The 17807-nt window shown below is 41.2% G+C and overlaps 1 protein-coding gene across 4 annotated transcripts in view; it reads left to right on the forward strand.

The window, feature by feature from the left end:
- The window catches only part of MTMR7 (myotubularin related protein 7), a 77746-nt gene that overhangs the window by 29557 nt on the left and 30382 nt on the right, over positions 1-17807 (forward strand). For 2 of the 4 annotated variants that reach the window (XM_075930347.1, XM_006128430.4), the window contains 5 exons: positions 3736-3858; positions 7061-7223; positions 10004-10161; positions 13432-13560; positions 14219-14353. In XM_075930347.1, the coding sequence (XP_075786462.1) occupies positions 3736-3858; positions 7061-7223; positions 10004-10161; positions 13432-13560; positions 14219-14353 (708 nt within the window). Of the gene's footprint in view, positions 1-3735; positions 3859-4349; positions 6541-7060; positions 7224-10003; positions 10162-11788; positions 13224-13431; positions 13561-14218; positions 14354-17807 lie in introns of those variants that run through there. The other 2 variants (XM_075930348.1, XM_075930349.1) reach the window with 2 other exon arrangements.

The raw sequence follows: 17807 nt of genomic DNA on the forward strand, positions 1-17807 counted from the left end.
CCTGATCGTGAACTGATTCTGTAGGGTTTAGTAGTTGGGAGTTTTATGAAACTCATAGAATTCCGACATTTTAGGTGGTCAAATGAGCTCAGTCTCCTTTATGTTCCTTAAATTCTCACAATACCTAAGCCCTGGTCCATCCTAGGAAGTTATTTTGAAGTAACTCCCCTTATTTTGAAACAACATGCGGCGCGTCCACACTACCAAGCCCGTTATTTTAAAATAAGGAGCTTGTTATTTTGAAATAATATTTCCTACTGTCCACGAGGAATAATGCTTATTTTGAAATAGTTATTTCAAAATAGCAGTAGTGTGGATGCTCCACTACTGCTATTTTGAAATAGCTACTCCCCAGAGTCATTCAGAGTAATTACTCCCCATTGCTTCCTGGGGCTCTCGGTCGAGGTAGCGCATCCACATTAAGGGAGCCTGCCTTGGACTAATTTCATGACTTTCCTGTAGTGTGGACATGCTATTTCAAAATAGTTATTTCAGGAGTTATTATTCTGAAATATGTTATTTTGAAATAGTTTTCTAGTGTAGACATGCCCTAAGAGCAATGTCTGCTGAAGGTCCCTGATAATGATCTTGTGTGCGCCTAACATGTTCTTTAGTGGCTCATTTATAAACTTGGGGGGTTATGATCACCATCATGTTTAAACTGTCATTGCGTACAGCATCAAATGAACTATGTTTTTATGTGTTGGGGATGGATCATCTAACTTCTTATTATGCTTTTGCATCATGGAATGTATTTATCTTCACGTTTTCTGGTTACAACTAGTTTAAATTGTTATTTACTGTGTCGTTTTTCCATACTGAGGCTATTGTCCTTCATTATTTACATGTAGTTTGGCAATGCTGATGTTGAGTTTGTTTGTTTTCTATGTTATTCCCCTTGTAGCCATTCTGTACTCATCTAAGAACCAGTAGTCCTTTAGGGTATGTCTACACTACAGCGCTAATTTGAACTAACTTAGTTTGAATTAGTTAATTCGAACTAAGCTAATTCGAACTAGTGCATCTAGACTAAAAAATTAGTTCGAATTAGCGTTTTGCTAATTCAAACTAGCATGTCCACACTGAGTGGACCCTGAACTGAGGTTAAGGATGGCCGGAAGCAGTGCCGGCAGGGCATCAGATTAGGACTTAGAGTGTGGAGCTGCTGCCTCAGGATAGCCGAGGGCTGTGCTTAAAGGGACCCGACCCCCACCCCAGACAGACAGTTCTCAGGGGTTCCCCGCTTGCAAAGCAGTCCTGGCTTGGAGTGCCCTGAGTGCCCACACTCAGCACATCACAGCACTCGGCCATCAGGCCAGCTGCATTTGCCGCAGGCTGCCATCCGGAGGGGGGGTCAATCAAGGGGCTTCAGGAGAGCTTCCACTCCGAGAAAACCACAGAGCCAGCCCAGTCCTCCCCATCGGGGTCTCGTACCCCATTCCTCCCTCACCTCCTTCCACTTACCCCTCCCTAGCCCCCCTTCCTGATGTACAAAATAAAGGACACGTGTGTTCAAAAATGGAAACTCTCTTTATTGAACAAAACTGGGGGAGACTGGGAAAAGGAGGTGGGAGAGGGGAAGAGAGAGGGTGGGAGAGGGGAGGGCAACTACAATATCAGGGGTTTGGAACAGGTCTCATATGAAGAGAGGCTAAAGAGACTGGGACTTCTCAGCTTAGAAAAGAGGAGACTGAGGGGGGATATGATAGAGGTCTATAAAGGCACGAGTGGTGTGGAGAGGGTGCATCAAGAAAAATTCTTCATTAGTTCCCATAATAGAAGGACTAGAGGACACCAAATGAAATGAATGGGTAGCAGGCTTCAAACTAATAACAGAAAGTTGTTCTTCACAAAGCAAAGAGTCAACCTGTGGAACTCCTTGCTGCAGGAGGCTGTGAAGGCTAGAACTAGAACAGAGTTTAAAGAGAAGTTAGATAAAGTCATGGAGGTTGGGTCCATGGAGTGCTATTAGCCAGGGGGTAGAAATGGTGTCCCTGGTCTCTGTTTGTGGAAGGCTGGAGATGGATGGCACGAGACAAATGGCTTGGTCTTCGGTCCATCCCCTCCAGGGTACCTAGTGTTGGCCGCTGTTGACAGACAGGCTACTGGGCTAGATGGACCTTTGGTCTGACCCAGTACGGCCATTGTAAGCTCAGGGCTCAGGGTCGGGGGTCTCAGTGGACCACCTTGATTTTCATGCACACCTGCTCCTGGGTGGCCAGGCTGGCAGCTATCCTGCCCTAGACGGCCACCGTCCTGTGCCTAGTGCGGAGGTCGTGGATGAGGTCCACGATCTCCGCACTAGACCAGGCGGGCGCCCGCCTCTTGTGGACCCAGGCAGGCTCACGGGAGCCACCAGCCTGGTCCCAGGAAGAGGGGGAGGGCTAGGGGCATCGGGTGGCTGGCTCGAGCTGTGCCAGGTGCAGGGTCTGCTGGCTGGGTGCTGGCAGGCTTGCACCTGGCATGGGCACCATAGCCAGCCCGTGCCCCTTTAAGGGCTCCGGGGCCGGGAGGGGGGCATACGAGTTTCCCTGGTGGTGCCCAGAGTGGCCACCAGGGAAAGCTGGGGAGGGCTAGCCTCCCACTAGTTCGAATTAAGTGGCTACACAGCCCTTAATTCGAACTAGCTAATTCGAACTAGGCGTTAGTCCTCGTAAAATGAGGTTTACCTAGCTCGAATTAAGCGCTCCGCTAGTTCGAATTAAGTTCGAACTAGCGGTTTGCGTGTGTAGCGCCTATCAAAGTTAATTCGAACTAATGTCTGTTAGTTCGAATTAACTTTGTAGTGTAGTCATACCCTTGGTTACCTGGTGAGATTTTGGTGAGGGAACAAACTATATTCTTAGCTGCTACACCATAGCAAAACAAAACAAGAACTATCACATCCTTAAGCCAAGTATGCCGTAGACTCAGCAGCTTGGCTTAAGGAACACAAATCTAGAATACATAGTATACATAGAATATGTAGCTGGAGTCAGCTTGCCTTAAGCAGATTGTGGTAGTGTTCTCACAGCAGGGGTGATGTCGTGCAAAGCAGGAGTTGTGGACGCACCAATGGGTATGCCCTCTGAGTTCAGTTTAGCAAGTCTTAACTAGACTTACTAAATCGAACTCCGGAAGATCAATCGCGGCAGCGTCGAAGTTCCACAGTGTGAAGACAAGGCCTCTGGGTAAAATTCAGATCCCTAATTTCTGCTGCCCCATATTCCAGTTTAAAGTCACTTATTTCTTCTCTTATCTAATGAACAGGATTGCATGTGTGAAACTATACACGGGATATGGAATATACATATGGCTTCCATTGAGGTCAATGGCAGTTGCATGTATTTGCTGGCAGAATATGGGCCCAGATGTACTTTTTGCTTGTTTTGTTAAAGAAAATAAGTACAATGGTATAAAAGATTATTTCCTTGAATGAAATATATAGGCAGGACCCAAGTATCAGGTATAATGTAATATTTGTATATTTCACTCATGGAGTCATTTATTTTCTTTAAAATATTTTCAGTCTTAGAATCCATTATAATGGTTTATATAACTGGAACAACCTCTGCTATAATTCAGCTAGTGCTATTCTTTGTTTAAAGGGCAAAATGTGTCGTATGTTTTAGCATATAAAATATCTTTGATTTACTTTGTCATCATGGGTACAAGTATCGGAAATGAGATTGCACTACACTAAAATCAGACTTTCATGTCTTAATTTATTTTTCTTTATGTCATATTTTTATTTAGGTGGAAAATGTCCGCTTAATTGATCATATATCTTCTAAGAAAGCTGCACCGGGGACTTTGTATTTAACAGCTACTCATGTCATCTTTGTGGAAAACGTGTCTGAAACTCGTAAAGAAACTTGGGTATGATTATGTATTAGACTTTTCTTTTTCACATAAGCTTCTGGTGGTGGTGATCTTCATCTTCTACTAATACAAAAATAGTTTACCCCTCACACAGAGGTAATTTATTATCTCTGTCCACATGTTTTATCTGTCTGTTCATGCAGTTTGTCTATTTTGTCAAGTCTACCTAATTTATCTATATCTATCTAGGTACTGATGCGCCTCCCTCGCTATGCTATTTGTGCGTCTATCTTTAGTAGCTAATTTTATTGTCCATTTGATATTAACCATAAATTCTGTCCTTCTTCCTTCCAATTCTCCCCTTTATTGTAGTATCATTACATAAGATATGATATTTGACCTTTTGCCAGCGGGGAGGGGAAAAGTTTTGGCCTGGATTTAAAAAAAAAATTATATACAGTAAAAGCTGTGTTATCCGACATTTTACCAACCACAAACCTCTAGAAAATGGCATTTCTGATATCTCCCAATACAAATCTTCAATCTAGTAACTGGGACCGATGCCGAAGCTAACTGGAATCGATGCTGAAGTTATTCGGGACCTGAGTATTTCCGAGAGCAGTTGGACTACGCTCAAGTTAGCCAAGAAGAGCCGAATGCTGTTCTTTCTGTTTGTATCCGCCATTGTGATCGGTCGGTTTATTACTTGGTGTATTGTCCTATGTTTATTGTAAAATATCAGCATCACTTTCCAACTATGGCATCCAAAATACCAGCTAAAAGCAAAGGAGAGAAGCGTAAGAGAGTTGTGTTGACATTAAAACAGAAAATAGATATTTGTACACGTCTTGAAAAGGGCGAGAATAGGAATATTTTAATGCAAGAGTACAATGTTGGCTCATCCACTATATATGACATCAAGGCTCAGAAAGGACAATTGCTCAAATTTTTTGCTAGTTGTGAATCAAATAAAGCTGTTGAACAACGCCGTACTCTGCATATGCCTAAATTAGAGCAGCTAGACAGTGTTCTATATGAATGGTTTTCATTGAAACGATCGGAGGGTGCCACTATCTCTGGCCCAATGCTTATTGAAAAGGCAAAAGATTTTTATAAGCAAATGCAATTGACTGAGCCATGTGCATTTTCTGATGGATGGCTTTCATGTTTTAAACTTCGTCATGGCATTAGAAAGCTAAATGTATCCAGTGAACAAAAATTGGCTGATCATGAAGCTGCAGAAAAATACTGTGAAATTTTTAGAAATTTAATTGCTGAACATAATCTATCCTCAGAACAAATTTACAATGCTGATGAAACTGGCCTCTTTTGGCAATGCTTGCCAAATTCTATCCTAACAGTTGCAAGTGAATCTAGCTCTAAGCAAAATAAAGACAGACTAACTGTTCTTATGTGTGCTAATGCTGCAGGCTCACATAAAATAAAACTTTTGGTGATTGGAAAACATAATCATTCTAGAGCTTTCAAAGGTGTTGCACAACTGCCTGTTGTTTACAAAGCACAAAGTAATTCATGGATGGACAAAAAAATTGTTTTTGATTGGTTTCATCATGTTTTTGTACATGCAGTGAAAGAACATTTTAGAATAATAGGCTTACCTGAAAATAGCAAAGCTATTCTATTGCTAGACAATTGTAGAGCTCATTCTCATGAAACAGAGTTAGTGTCTGGTAATATTTTTACCATCTTTCTGCCTGTCAATGTTACTTCATTGATTCAACCTATGTACCAAGGCATTATCCAGAATATGAAATGTTATTACAGAAGGCATTTCCTGAGAAAGTTGATCAATCAGAAAGGTACTATACAGGACTTTCAATCTCGTTATAACATAAAAGATGCAATTTTTAATGTTGCTTGTGCCTGGAATTCTGTTAAAAGTGTCACATTAAGGAGAGCCTGGAGAAAATTGTGGCCTAGTGTTATGTCTACAGAAGTGTCCTCTGATGAAGATGAAGATGAAGGTTTTAAAGTAAGAGTTGGAAAAAACACATCCCCACAAATTCTTGAAAGGGTGAAGGACATTCCTTCTTCACACCCAATCAACAAACTTCATGAAAGTGAGATAGAAGAGTGGATTGAAACTGACAAGGAGGTTGAAGTGACACAGACTGTTACTGATACAGAAAGAATAGAGAATGTTTTTAATTCTGAAAAGTCAAAGGATACTGATAAAGGCAGTGAAGAAGAAGATTTTAGTGAAGAGGACAAAATAACATGGGAAAAGGCTGCATCAGCTTTTGATACAATAATTAAATTTGCAGAAAGGCAGCCATGTTATACTGCCCAGGACGTTATGCAATTGCACATTCTGCACTCTACTTTTATGCAAAAGAGGCAGAAGATAAGTAAGCAAGTTGGTAACAGGAACTCATTCAGAAGAGCAGCTTCTGGGGTGTGTCTTAGGGTCAGTGCTGATTCAGCTCAATCTCCTACACCTTCTACATCTACTGAACAATGATAATTGATGTTGATAGTGATGACCCTCAGGCACTGCAAGATCCTGAAGTGCCTTCTGAATCATCAAAGAAAGACTAAATTAAATTCTTTATAGTTTTAGCTTTAAGTGTATTTTTAGTGATCTGGGTGTAGGCCATGCGCTGCCCATACTGGTATGTAGCATCACAAGATAACCTACTGTATAGAAAACTTTCCCTGTGTACACCTAAGTGCTTCAAGAAACTGATCATTCTACAGTACCGTACAACTTTAAGATTGGTGAGTACCTATATGCTATTTATACTTTATTCATTTTATTATATTTTGATTCTTTGAAAATTGCTATTACATTAGTAAGTTTAACTCCCAGTTAAATTGAATTTTTGATTCTCCGGCATCTCCCATTCTCCCAACATGCCGGATAACAAAGCTTTTACTGTAACTGGTGCTATTTTGACTTCTAACTATAAAGCTGGAAAAAAGAGATCTCTCTTTCATAACCATTAGCTTACATTTTAAAAAAGCTATTAGTTGGCAAGAATTAGCATTTGTAATACCCTTTGAATATTTGAAGCATTAGAGAAATTTTTCTTCTGGGTTATAATAGGAACAATGTCGGTCTCCTATCATTTGCACCTGGAAATGGAAAAAAGAGGAAAGAAAAAAGAGGAGGGTTGTGAGGGCTCTCTGAAATGTCTCTGCTACTGTTTAGACCATGGAAAATAAGTGTAGTGTGTTACTTCTCCTTACCACAACTGTGTCGTTTTTCTTGGCATAACAAAATTTTGTTCTTTTTCAGATTCTTCACAGCCAAATTTCTTCCATTGAGAAACAGGCCACTACTGCTACTGGCTGCCCTTTGCTGATTCGCTGCAAGAACTTTCAGATCATCCAGCTTATCATACCTCAGGAAAGAGATTGCCATGATGTTTACATATCCTTAATACGTCTGGCACGGCCAGGTATGCAAAGGGAAAGCAGCACTAGATATTAATGCTTGTCGGCAATTAGCCTGATTGAGCACCCTTTAAGAGGAGTGGAAGTTGTCAATGGACTATTCCCAGCTGTTTGAAAATGATGCTGCATTATACCATACCTGACATTGCATAAGATCTTCTCTAGTGATGTTTTATAATGCATTTGTAACAATTAAGGTGGCCTAACTAAAGTATAGGGCCCAATTCTATTTTCAGTTGTCAACTTCTAATAGAGCATGCACAGGTACAACTGAAAGCAGAATTTGACCCTTTAGCTTAGTAAGGACCCTTTATTTCACAGTATCTTTTGAAGTTGTACAACAACAGAATTTGTCTCAGTGACTATAACACACTATGTTATATTACCTCCTGAATATTGTAGAGGGTAAAATGTCAACTAAGCTTTAAGACACAAATTACGCATTTGGAAAAATGTTATGTACTACCATATGATATTAATGATTGAGATGATAGGCAGGGTAGATTTACATACAACCAGGATATGTATATTATAATTTGATATATTTATGAAAGTGTTCACTTACTTTTATGATCAGGAACAATGGAAAGGAAATAGCTGAAGTGTAGCTATATTCAGCTAGTTTGGGCAACAGGGAAATAAAACAAATGTCAGGATTCCAGACAAATTTTTTATTTGAAATTTCTTTTTCAGGTTAAACTTAACAATTATACACAGTTGTATATAAGCAAAGGAAACATAGACCAGGACTAAACTTTCATAAACCTGTGTTATAGCAAAAATCACAGAACAATATTAAAGCTATCAAACTGTGTTTCTGTCATCTTCCTTCTTTCTTTCTTTAAATGACTTTGGTGATCTTGAGCTCAGGGTCAGGGTCACAGATATTTAACAAGGGAACTTTCCCTTCTTTCTGGCCTCAAATTTGTTAATTTTTTCTAAAGAGGGAACTGAATTCTCCAAGGGACTGTTGATAACATCACAAACCACACAAGCTTTTTAGTTATGGAAATCATCATGTCATTAGAAGCCAGAGATATGCTTAGCTTTATTTTTTCCCTAGATTGCACATTCTGTATATTTAATGGAAACTTAACCTGCTTTTTATTACTATGTTATATCTAAAAATAATAATCTATAATTAAATGGAAGTACAGTAAATGGTTTCTGCAGAAGAAGATGGAAGCTAATATGAAAACCATTTTTATTAAATTCATGGAAGAGTTCATGTTCTTTATTTTTTGACGTATTCTGCTTATCAAGGACACAGAATACAGAAAACTGAGGACTGTGTTAAAACCTGTTTGAATTCAAGACAGTTAGTCTGAAACAGATTTATTAATACATGATGTTTTGACAACAGATGTGGTCAGTTTACCAGAATTATTTAGTTTATTAACACACTAAAATCCTTGATCCAAAAGCTATAAGGACCTTACAGTGAGAGGATGAAACTTGAACTTGTGATGTGTTATAGTTTTAATCACCAGTTTTCTGCCATTTATATACAGAATGGTAGGATTGTCTCAGGCACAGAACACACTACCTGTTAGTGGAGTTTGGCCATAAAATATCTGTTTATATATAAAACAAAATACAGGACTATGTAGCACTTTAAAGACTAACAAGATGGTTTATTAGATGATGAGCTTTCGTGGGTCAGACCCACTTCCTCAGATCAAATAGTGGAAGAAATTCTGGCCCACAAAAGCTCATCATCTAATAAACCATCTTGTTAGTCCTTAAAGTGCTACATAGTCCTGTATTTTGTTTCAGCTACACCAGACTAACACGGCTACATTTCTATCACTGTTTATATATACATACTGTATTTGAAAGCCAGTTAAATCACTTCATATCCACACAAGAGATCAGCTTCCTGGACACTACAGTACAAATAAATGGTGGTCACACAAACACCACCCTATACTGAAAACCTACTGACAGCTATTCTTACTTACATGCCTCTAGTTTCCATCCAGGACACATTACACAATCCATTGTCTACAGCCAAGCATCAAGATATAACTGTATCTGTTGCAATCCCTCAGACAGAGACAAACACCTACAGGATCTTTACCAAGCATTCTTAAAATGACAGTACCCAACTGGAGAAATGAAGAAACAGACTGACGGAGCCAGACAAGTACTCAGAAGTCACCTGCTTCAGGACAGCCCAGCAAAGTAAATAATAGAACGCCACTGGTTATCATCAACAGCCCTCAGCTGACACCTCTCCAATGCATCATTGACAATTTACAACAAATCCTGGAAAATTATCCCTTACTCTCACAGACCTTGCAAAACAGGCCACTACTTGCCTACAAACAACCCCTCACCCTGAAGCAACTACACACCAGCAGCCACATACCACACCACAGATATACTTACCCAGGAACCTATCCCTGCAACAAACCCTGTTGCCAATTCTGTCCACATATCTATACAAGTGATACCCAATCTCCCACCTGGAATCTCCAGGACATCGAGTTTCTCCTGTTGATCGGATTTCTCTTGTTTTTTCCTGTTGACCCTGTGCAGTAATTTGACCTAAGATACATCAACTCCAACTATGTTATTCACGTAGGTGGAGTTGCACATCTTAGGTCAACTTTCTCTGCTAGTGTAGACATAGGCTAAGTGATTAAATATCAGTATATGGGCGTTTGCACATATGATTCTGATTAGAAAGCCATACAGAGAATAACATCCCTGCTTTGTTCTTAGACACTTTGGTCTCATCTCAGATTTATTGTCCTGTCTTATGGTCTCTTTTTTCTTTCAGTGAAATATGAAGAGCTCTACTGCTTCTCTTTCAACCCTAAGTTAGATAAAGAAGAGCGAGAACAAGGATGGAAGCTTGTGGGTCTCAATGAAGAATATAATCGGATGGGTGTTCCAAATAACTATTGGCAGATCAGTGACGTAAACAGAGATTACCAAGTGTGTAATTATAATTTAAATTACAGTAGATTTCAGAGGCCCAGGCCACGGCAGGAGCCCCGTGAGCCTTATGGTGATAGGTGCTGTACATAGCATAATAAGAGAGTCCCTGTCCTGAAAAACTTAAGAGTAGGAGAAAGGACTCATTATCTGTTTTACCCATGTGCAATGGGTACACAAGGAGATAAAGTGACTTAATTTTAAACACACGCTTAACTACTTTGCTGCACAGGGCTAGATTTAAGCACACACATAAAGTTAAGCACATGAATATTGGCTTTGCTGAATTGGGGCCAGTAGCAGTATTTAAAAAAAAATCTACCTAATAGATACATGAGCCATTAGTTTGAAAGGATGAATTTAATATTATCTTACCTTCTTGTTCCTGAAATTATGTGAAGGGCTGTTGAGGGTTGTTTGTGATGAAATATTATCACAATGGTCTGGCATGTCACAAATCTTAATTCCATTACTTCCTACCTAGCTAGCTGCTGTTCCTGTTCTGCCCTACATTTATTTGATTCACAATTTAGAAGTGTGAATAAATAGTGTTAATGGAAAGAAATAACATTCTGAACCCTTTCTGAAGTATGCCTGTCCATACATCAACCCACTCCCCTTGTGCCTTGGCACTGGAGTGCACACTTGCTACACAATATCTCTTAGGGTTATAAGACCTCCTCAGAGAGACTGTATGTTGTCAGAACTTGATTGTTTTCTTTTGTTTCTAATATAGAATGGTTGAATTTCTTTATTATAGAATTGTGGAAATAATACAAGAGCAGACTGATTTAAGGCATGGGCTCTCCACCTGCCCTTGGGGATGGGACTAGTGTTGTAAACAGGGGTCAGGGTGTTGTATCCATCCTTCTCTTCACAAAAGTGTAATGAAGGCAGGAAAAGGAAAAAAAGGGAAGAAAGAATACATGGAAGGAAGTGTAAAGTTATTTTTATTATTTAATTATAAAATTACTATACATCACAATTAAAGAAGCATTGCTCATATATGCATATGTAACACCAACAGGCAGAAGTGAACCTGAGCCCTTTGGAGTTTAGTGTATGAGCCTGCACTCCTGGCTCTCAGCTCATGCTGTAGAGGAAATTCATTCTCTCTGTGTAAGTGGTCTAAGTGCTACTACATGGAACAGAACCCATACATACAAATCAGTGAAATATTTTTTTCATGCCACAGAAACAGGCCTGAATCTGATCTTATTTAATCAGAAGTAATTCCATTGGAGCCATTATTCACTGATGCAAATCTAATTTCTTGTGTAACAATGTTAAAGAATTACAAGAATTCAGTGCTCTCTTCTGACACTGAAAAGAGAACACTATTAAAAGAAATACCTTAATAGAATATTAAGATTGCAAAGTCAAGCTTTTATAAGTTAGGAAATGCCAGAATTAAGGTTGCATGTGTAACTTCATTTCAGCCTCCCTTATGTGTCTAATTACATGATCACATTTTTTCATAGGACACCTGCCTTATCAGAGAATGAGTAGTTATTAAATATTTCTTTTTCTCTTCTGTCAGTTTGTGTCCCCAAATCTTGTTAACCTCACAGTATTCAAACCCTGTACTAAATACACAATTATTAATTTCCTCCTGGGCATTTCTGTGATGCTTATCACATTATCAGGATGCTTTTCAACTATTAATTATTCTTATCACCTTTTGAGAGTAGATGGCATTTTTATTCCCATTGTACAGCTGAAAAACTGAAGCACAGCGATTTAATCTCAAAGTTGTCAAAAGTGTCCATCAATTTTGGATGTCCAGTTAGAGATGCCTAGGAACTGATTTTCTAGAGAACTTAACATTTTGGTTGTTTTTTATATTCCAAGTACAGCTCCTATTGTAGCCATGAGCACTTAGCACTTCTGCAGATCTAGTCTCAGGTGTCTCATGTTGGGCACCCAAAAATGAGGAACATACTCATTGACTGTGAACACTTCAGTTTAAATGGCTTTCCCAGTATCACCTAGAAATTCTGTGGCAGATCCCCCAGGGCAGCATTACCTTGAGTCTATCTTTTGTCTTCCTGGCTATTTCCTTGCACACCTTCTAAATTCTGCGACTGATGAGACAAGGGACCCTACAGACAATAGCCTCCTTTACAATACAATCCTGTTTCTTTCCCAGAACCCCGGTTTATCCCGTGTTCTGAAATAGGCACACAAAGTTACTAGATACCCAAAAACAGAACACTCTGCCTTTTTCTGCTTCAGTTTTACCATCTGTAAAATAGGCATAATAATAATTTCTCATGGAAATCCTGTGAGGGACTGTCACATAGTGAATGTACCACCCTGGCACCACCTCATGCCAGAACGTGATATTGCAGGATTTCTATTCTTATGCTGCCTTCTCCATTGTTCTAGTTCTGCAATGGTCTGCAGCTTCCATGGCCTGGCCTCTTCCCCCCCACAGTGACCTTTCAATTCAATCGTCTTCTGGGGCATCAGAAAAACCCAAACAAAAAACCCAAGAGTTTTTATGCCAGCCCCACAACTCCCTGCTGGTTTTTGGATGTCTTTGCATCTTTTAGTCCCAGCTCCTCTGACAGTAGGTAGGTTGTACTGCAGGCAGCTATCTCTCTCTCCTTAAGATAGAACCCCACCCTTCTTCTGGAGGTGGGTTTGTACTTCAAACAGTATTTCTGGTTTCCCCTTCTTAAAACAGGTACCCCCCTCACCAACCCTCATTTTAGAATCAGGGTCAGACTTGTGATTTAAATTAGCTGTAGGGCATTAGCCAGCTTCTCTATCAGCTAGTCTTCTTCCCCCAGTCAATGCTCGGTGGATTCAGCAGTGAAGCTCCTCTTATTAGTGTTTCTACTGTTATGGAGGAGAAGACAAGAGATAAAATAGTCTCCGTCTTAAAGCTTATCCCATGGCTGGCAGAGGAGAGCTTTGTGCCATCCACTTTGCGAAGCTCCGTGTCCTATGCAGGACGTGATGCAGACTGGGGCACCATTTCTTGCAGCTACCATTGGTCAGGAACGGTGATCTGCTGTCAATGTGAGCTGCAAGCGGCCATACCTGTGGACGTGCAGGTAAATAAAGTGCTGTTGATCCTCCAGGGACTTACCCTGGCAAACGGTGGCCAGCTTATTGTTCACCTCTGTTTTAGGATCCTCAGAGCAAGGGTGGTATGTAATTATGATTTTGTTTTTGTACTGGTGATGGTTACCGTTAACGTTCAGACTAAGTTCTGTTTGAATAGAAAAAGTAAGCAAACAAACAAATGGTTTCCTTTGGCAGGTCTGTGACTCATACCCTAATGAAGTGTATGTACCAAAATCTGCAACAGCACACATAATTGTGGGGAGCTCTAAATTCCGGAGCAGAAGACGTTTCCCAGCTCTTTCCTACTACTGTAAGGATAACAATGTAAGTGTGGAACTGTGTTTTTGGGTTGAGGGGATGTTCTGTGTAACCCTGGTGCCTTAAATACTCTGCTGCTGTATTTCCCAGCCTGGACACCAACTATCACCCAATAAGTGTATAGTTCTGTGACCCTGCTGATGGGTGCTACTCGGCAAACGATCTTTTCCTGCTGCAACTTTCAATACAAATGAACAGACCATTGAATTTGGCCACACCAGGTTTGAGGTGTTGGATTCTTTCCATTGTCTGGACAAACCCATTTATCAACTCCTCTGACATGCCTGGTTTAAAGTCACAGACTCTAAAGTACAACATCAATGAAAATCCATAATTTCACTATAGCATTGGTATATATACTTGACAATGATACTATTGACTAGATTGTTGTTTGTTTTCAATTGCTATTTCACAAAGTATATTTTATACAAAAATCATGGCAGTAGTGCTCAGAGTGTGAACATAGGGGTGCCAAAAGTTACATTTACATTCGATTATTAATATTCAGCTACATTTAATTAATAATACTGCTTTGATCTTCCTGTTAGTTGTACATGTAATGGAGCTGTTTTATTCATTTCCTAGTAGTGTTTTGTGAATAATGTTCTGCATTAAATTATTAATCACATTAAATGCACTGGTGGGGGTTATTTGTTTAATGCAGGCCTCAATCTGCAGGAGCAGCCAGCCCTTGTCTGGCTTCAGTGCTCGGTGTCTTGAGGATGAACAAATGCTACAGGCTATTAGAAAGGCAAATCCAGGAAGCAATTTCATATATGTTGTTGACACTCGCCCTAAAGTAAGTATGTTACAATTCTGGCACATATTTAACAACTAGGTTTATGTTGCAAAGTCAGAAAATATTCAAAAGTACAAAGTATGGTGGCCACTAGGGGCTAGATTCTGATCTCAGTTGCTCCCAAGTAAATCCACAGTAATGCTTGTTGGTAAAGTTACTCTGGATCTACCTTGTGAGTCGGAATTCCTGGTTATAAACCTTTGAAAAACCTCAGTTCACACGTGCTGTATAGAGACTTGCTAGAGCTGAACAGCTAAAATCTCCAAGATTCCATCTCTACTTAGCCTTCTCCATCCCCTCACAGCTCCTAGTGCTGACCAGACAGTTCATATACCATCCTCCCAAAGTGACTGGGCCTCTTCCATCCTCTTATAACTCCACCTGGAACTGACCTGAGAACATGCCATTCCAACTTAGTGACTTCACATGCTTCAGCCCGGAGCCAAGGGTTGGCAACAGTTGCTTCAGGCTAAGGTGGGCCCAGGCACTCATACCGAGAGCAGAGAGCCTGTCTCAATGCTGGCACCCAAGCAATGTGGAGGAGTAAAATATCTGATTCAAATGATGAATGAAAAAAGCTGAATCGAGGGCATTGCAGGGGAGGGCTGGGGGACTATATTGGCATAAGGAGCCCAGGAGGAAGAGACTGGTAACAGCTGGGCAAGCAGAGTGGGACTGGACAAAGAGATTGCGACCTGGGTGGGGAAGGGGAGGCTAAGACTGGCTAGTTAGGAAGGCTGGAACTGGTGGGGTGGGAGGCTGGCACTGGGAGCCAGGGAAAGGGGAGTCGGGGACTGGTTGAGCAAAGAAACCTGGGTTGGGAACCATGGTAAGGAGATGGGGACAGGCGGCCGTGGAAAGAAATGGGGGTGGGTTTGGGATGATTCTTGAAGGTTGTTTGTTATTACTGAGAGGCTATATCCCTTTGCTTGTGTTAGGCAGAACACTCCTGTTTAATTCAAAAGGAGAGATAAATTTGAATTCAATAGATTGTTTATATCCTCTTAGCAAGGCATGCTGAGACTTGTCCTAAAAACATTGTGCAGACAAATTCTTTTATGTTGTTCACTGACACTGAAAGTTTAGTAGATGGGTATTTAGTGCACTTGCTGCATACTTTTTAAATGTATCTCTGCGAGTTAAAAGAAGTTTACATATTAGAGTTCTGGGATTTGATCAGCAAGGCATCCAGCTCCCCACCTTAGACTGCTAAGTCCAATATTTTGGTGCCATTTCAGAGCACAATGATAGGGGACAGAGCAGTCCCAGTCACTCTCATGTGAGGGGAAGAGAGAGGCCTGGAGTGGGTGGAAGGCTCCATCTTCTCATAGATTCATAAAGGGTGTGTCTAAACTATAGGATTTTTTCAAAAAAAGTAGCCTTTTTTCAAAAAAACTTCCCCTGCATCTAGACTGCTGCCGCATTCTTTCGAAAGAAAATTGAAAGAATGTGGCAGTTTTTTCAATCGTGGAAAACCTCATTTTACAAGGAATAATGCCTTTTTTCGGGGCCGGCGCTCCCCCCCCCCCCGCCGAGTGCCGCGCGCCCGGGGCCGGCGCTCCCCCCCTCCCGCAGAGTGCCGCGTGCCCGGGGCTGGCACTCCCCCCACCGCGCGCCCGGGGCCGGCGCTCCCCCCGCCGAGCGCCGCGCGCCCAGGGCCGGTGCCGGCGTTCCCCCCTACCCCCTCCCACCGAGTGCCGTGCGCCCGGCGCTCCCCCCGCCAAGCGCGCTCCCCCCGCAAGCGCCCGTGCGCCATGTACCCGGGGCCAGGCCAGCCCCGAGCACCTGGCGGGCGCATTGAAATGCCCCTGCGGGCGCCATGGCGCCCACGGGCACCATGTTGGGGACCACGGGTCTAGACACTCTCTTTTGAATGAGGCTTTTTTGAAAGATTCTTTCGAAAAAGCCTCTTTCGAAAGAGGCTTGTAGTCTAGACATACCCAGAATCCTAGGATTGGAAGATGCCTCAGGAGATCATCAAGTTCAACTCCCTGCCCAAAGCAGGACCAACCCCAACTAACTCATCCTAGCCAGGGCCAGGCTTTAAAATTAAAAACCAGAATTAAAAACCTCTAGGGATGGAGATTCTACCACCTCCCTAGTAACCCATTCTAGTGCTTCACCATTGTCCTAGGGAAATAGTTTTTCCAATATTCAATCTACACCTCCTCCTTCAGCTTGAGACCATTGTTCCTCGTTCTGCCATCTGTCACTACTGAGAACAGCTTCTCTCCATCCTCTTTGGAACTCTCCTTCAGGTAGTTGCAGGCTGCTATGAAATCCCCCCTCGTTCTTCTCTTCTGTAGACTAAATAAACCCAAATCCTTCAGCCTCTCCTTGTAACTCATGTGCTCCAGCCCCCTAATCATTTTTGTTGCCCTTCACTGGACTTTCCTCCAGTGCATCCACATCCTTTCTGTAACAGGGGGCCCAGAATTGGACACAATACCAGTGCCGAATAAAGGAGAATAAAGGGGAAAAATTGAGAAAACAAACAAAAAAAGAATAATGGATAATCGAATTACAGCTGGGCAACAATTCACCCAGATGTGGATATGGAAAAAGCAGAGGGAAGGAAAAACAACACATTATGACCTATTACATTTTTTAATTTATTTATGAAAAACGGGGCCACCTTTCCAGTCTATACAGATAGAATGGGAATAGCCTTCTGTGTTCCTTGTCTTATAATCCAGAAATCTAAAAGGCTATAGAATTATGTGACTGTTCTGAGAGAAGAACTAAAAGGAATAATGGTGGCAGTAACTTGTGCTGGCACTGACCTGGATAAGAAATGGACATACGGCTGCAGCTGTTATTTTAAGCAATTCCTTGTCAGGCATAGTGCTAATCACATCAAGGACGTCAGAAAGCAGAAATGACATGAGTGAAAAAATGTTCCGAAATATGGAAGCAACGTGAGCAGGGATCTGTGTAACAACAGCATAGATTCCAGTTGTATTGGAATACCTGAAATGAGAAGGCTGACAGCAAAACATACTCTCCAAAATGAGGAGATAGATATTAAGATATTCTTAAGCACACAAGAATTCAAAAGTGTGATCATGAAATGAAGGAGTGTGTGAAGGAATGGCTAGAACTATGGACTGGGGTGGGGGGGAGGACAGAGTTTTTGTGATGTGTGCTCAGATTGAAGATAATACTGTACTCCATCTCCATGGTAGAAAAAGTGAAGTAGTTATTTTTAGAGTGTTAGCAAATATTGTGCCTTAAACATTTAGTTCAACTTATCAGTAAGACAAAGGGTGCAAAACCAAATAAACTGTTAATCTGTTCTATGGCAATGTAGTGGGCAATGTTCTACGGAAAGAAGGTCTCTGTATGAAATATTGAGTTGGTTTGGAATCAGAGTGAGAATGCTCGAGAAATGAAATATTTTCCCCTCCCAACATAAGCTATGCTGCATTTTCTTAAGGATACTAGAGTGAATGAA

The sequence above is a fragment of the Pelodiscus sinensis genome, chromosome 5 (genome assembly GCF_049634645.1).
Source record: "Pelodiscus sinensis isolate JC-2024 chromosome 5, ASM4963464v1, whole genome shotgun sequence".
NCBI lineage: Eukaryota > Metazoa > Chordata > Testudines > Trionychidae > Pelodiscus > Pelodiscus sinensis.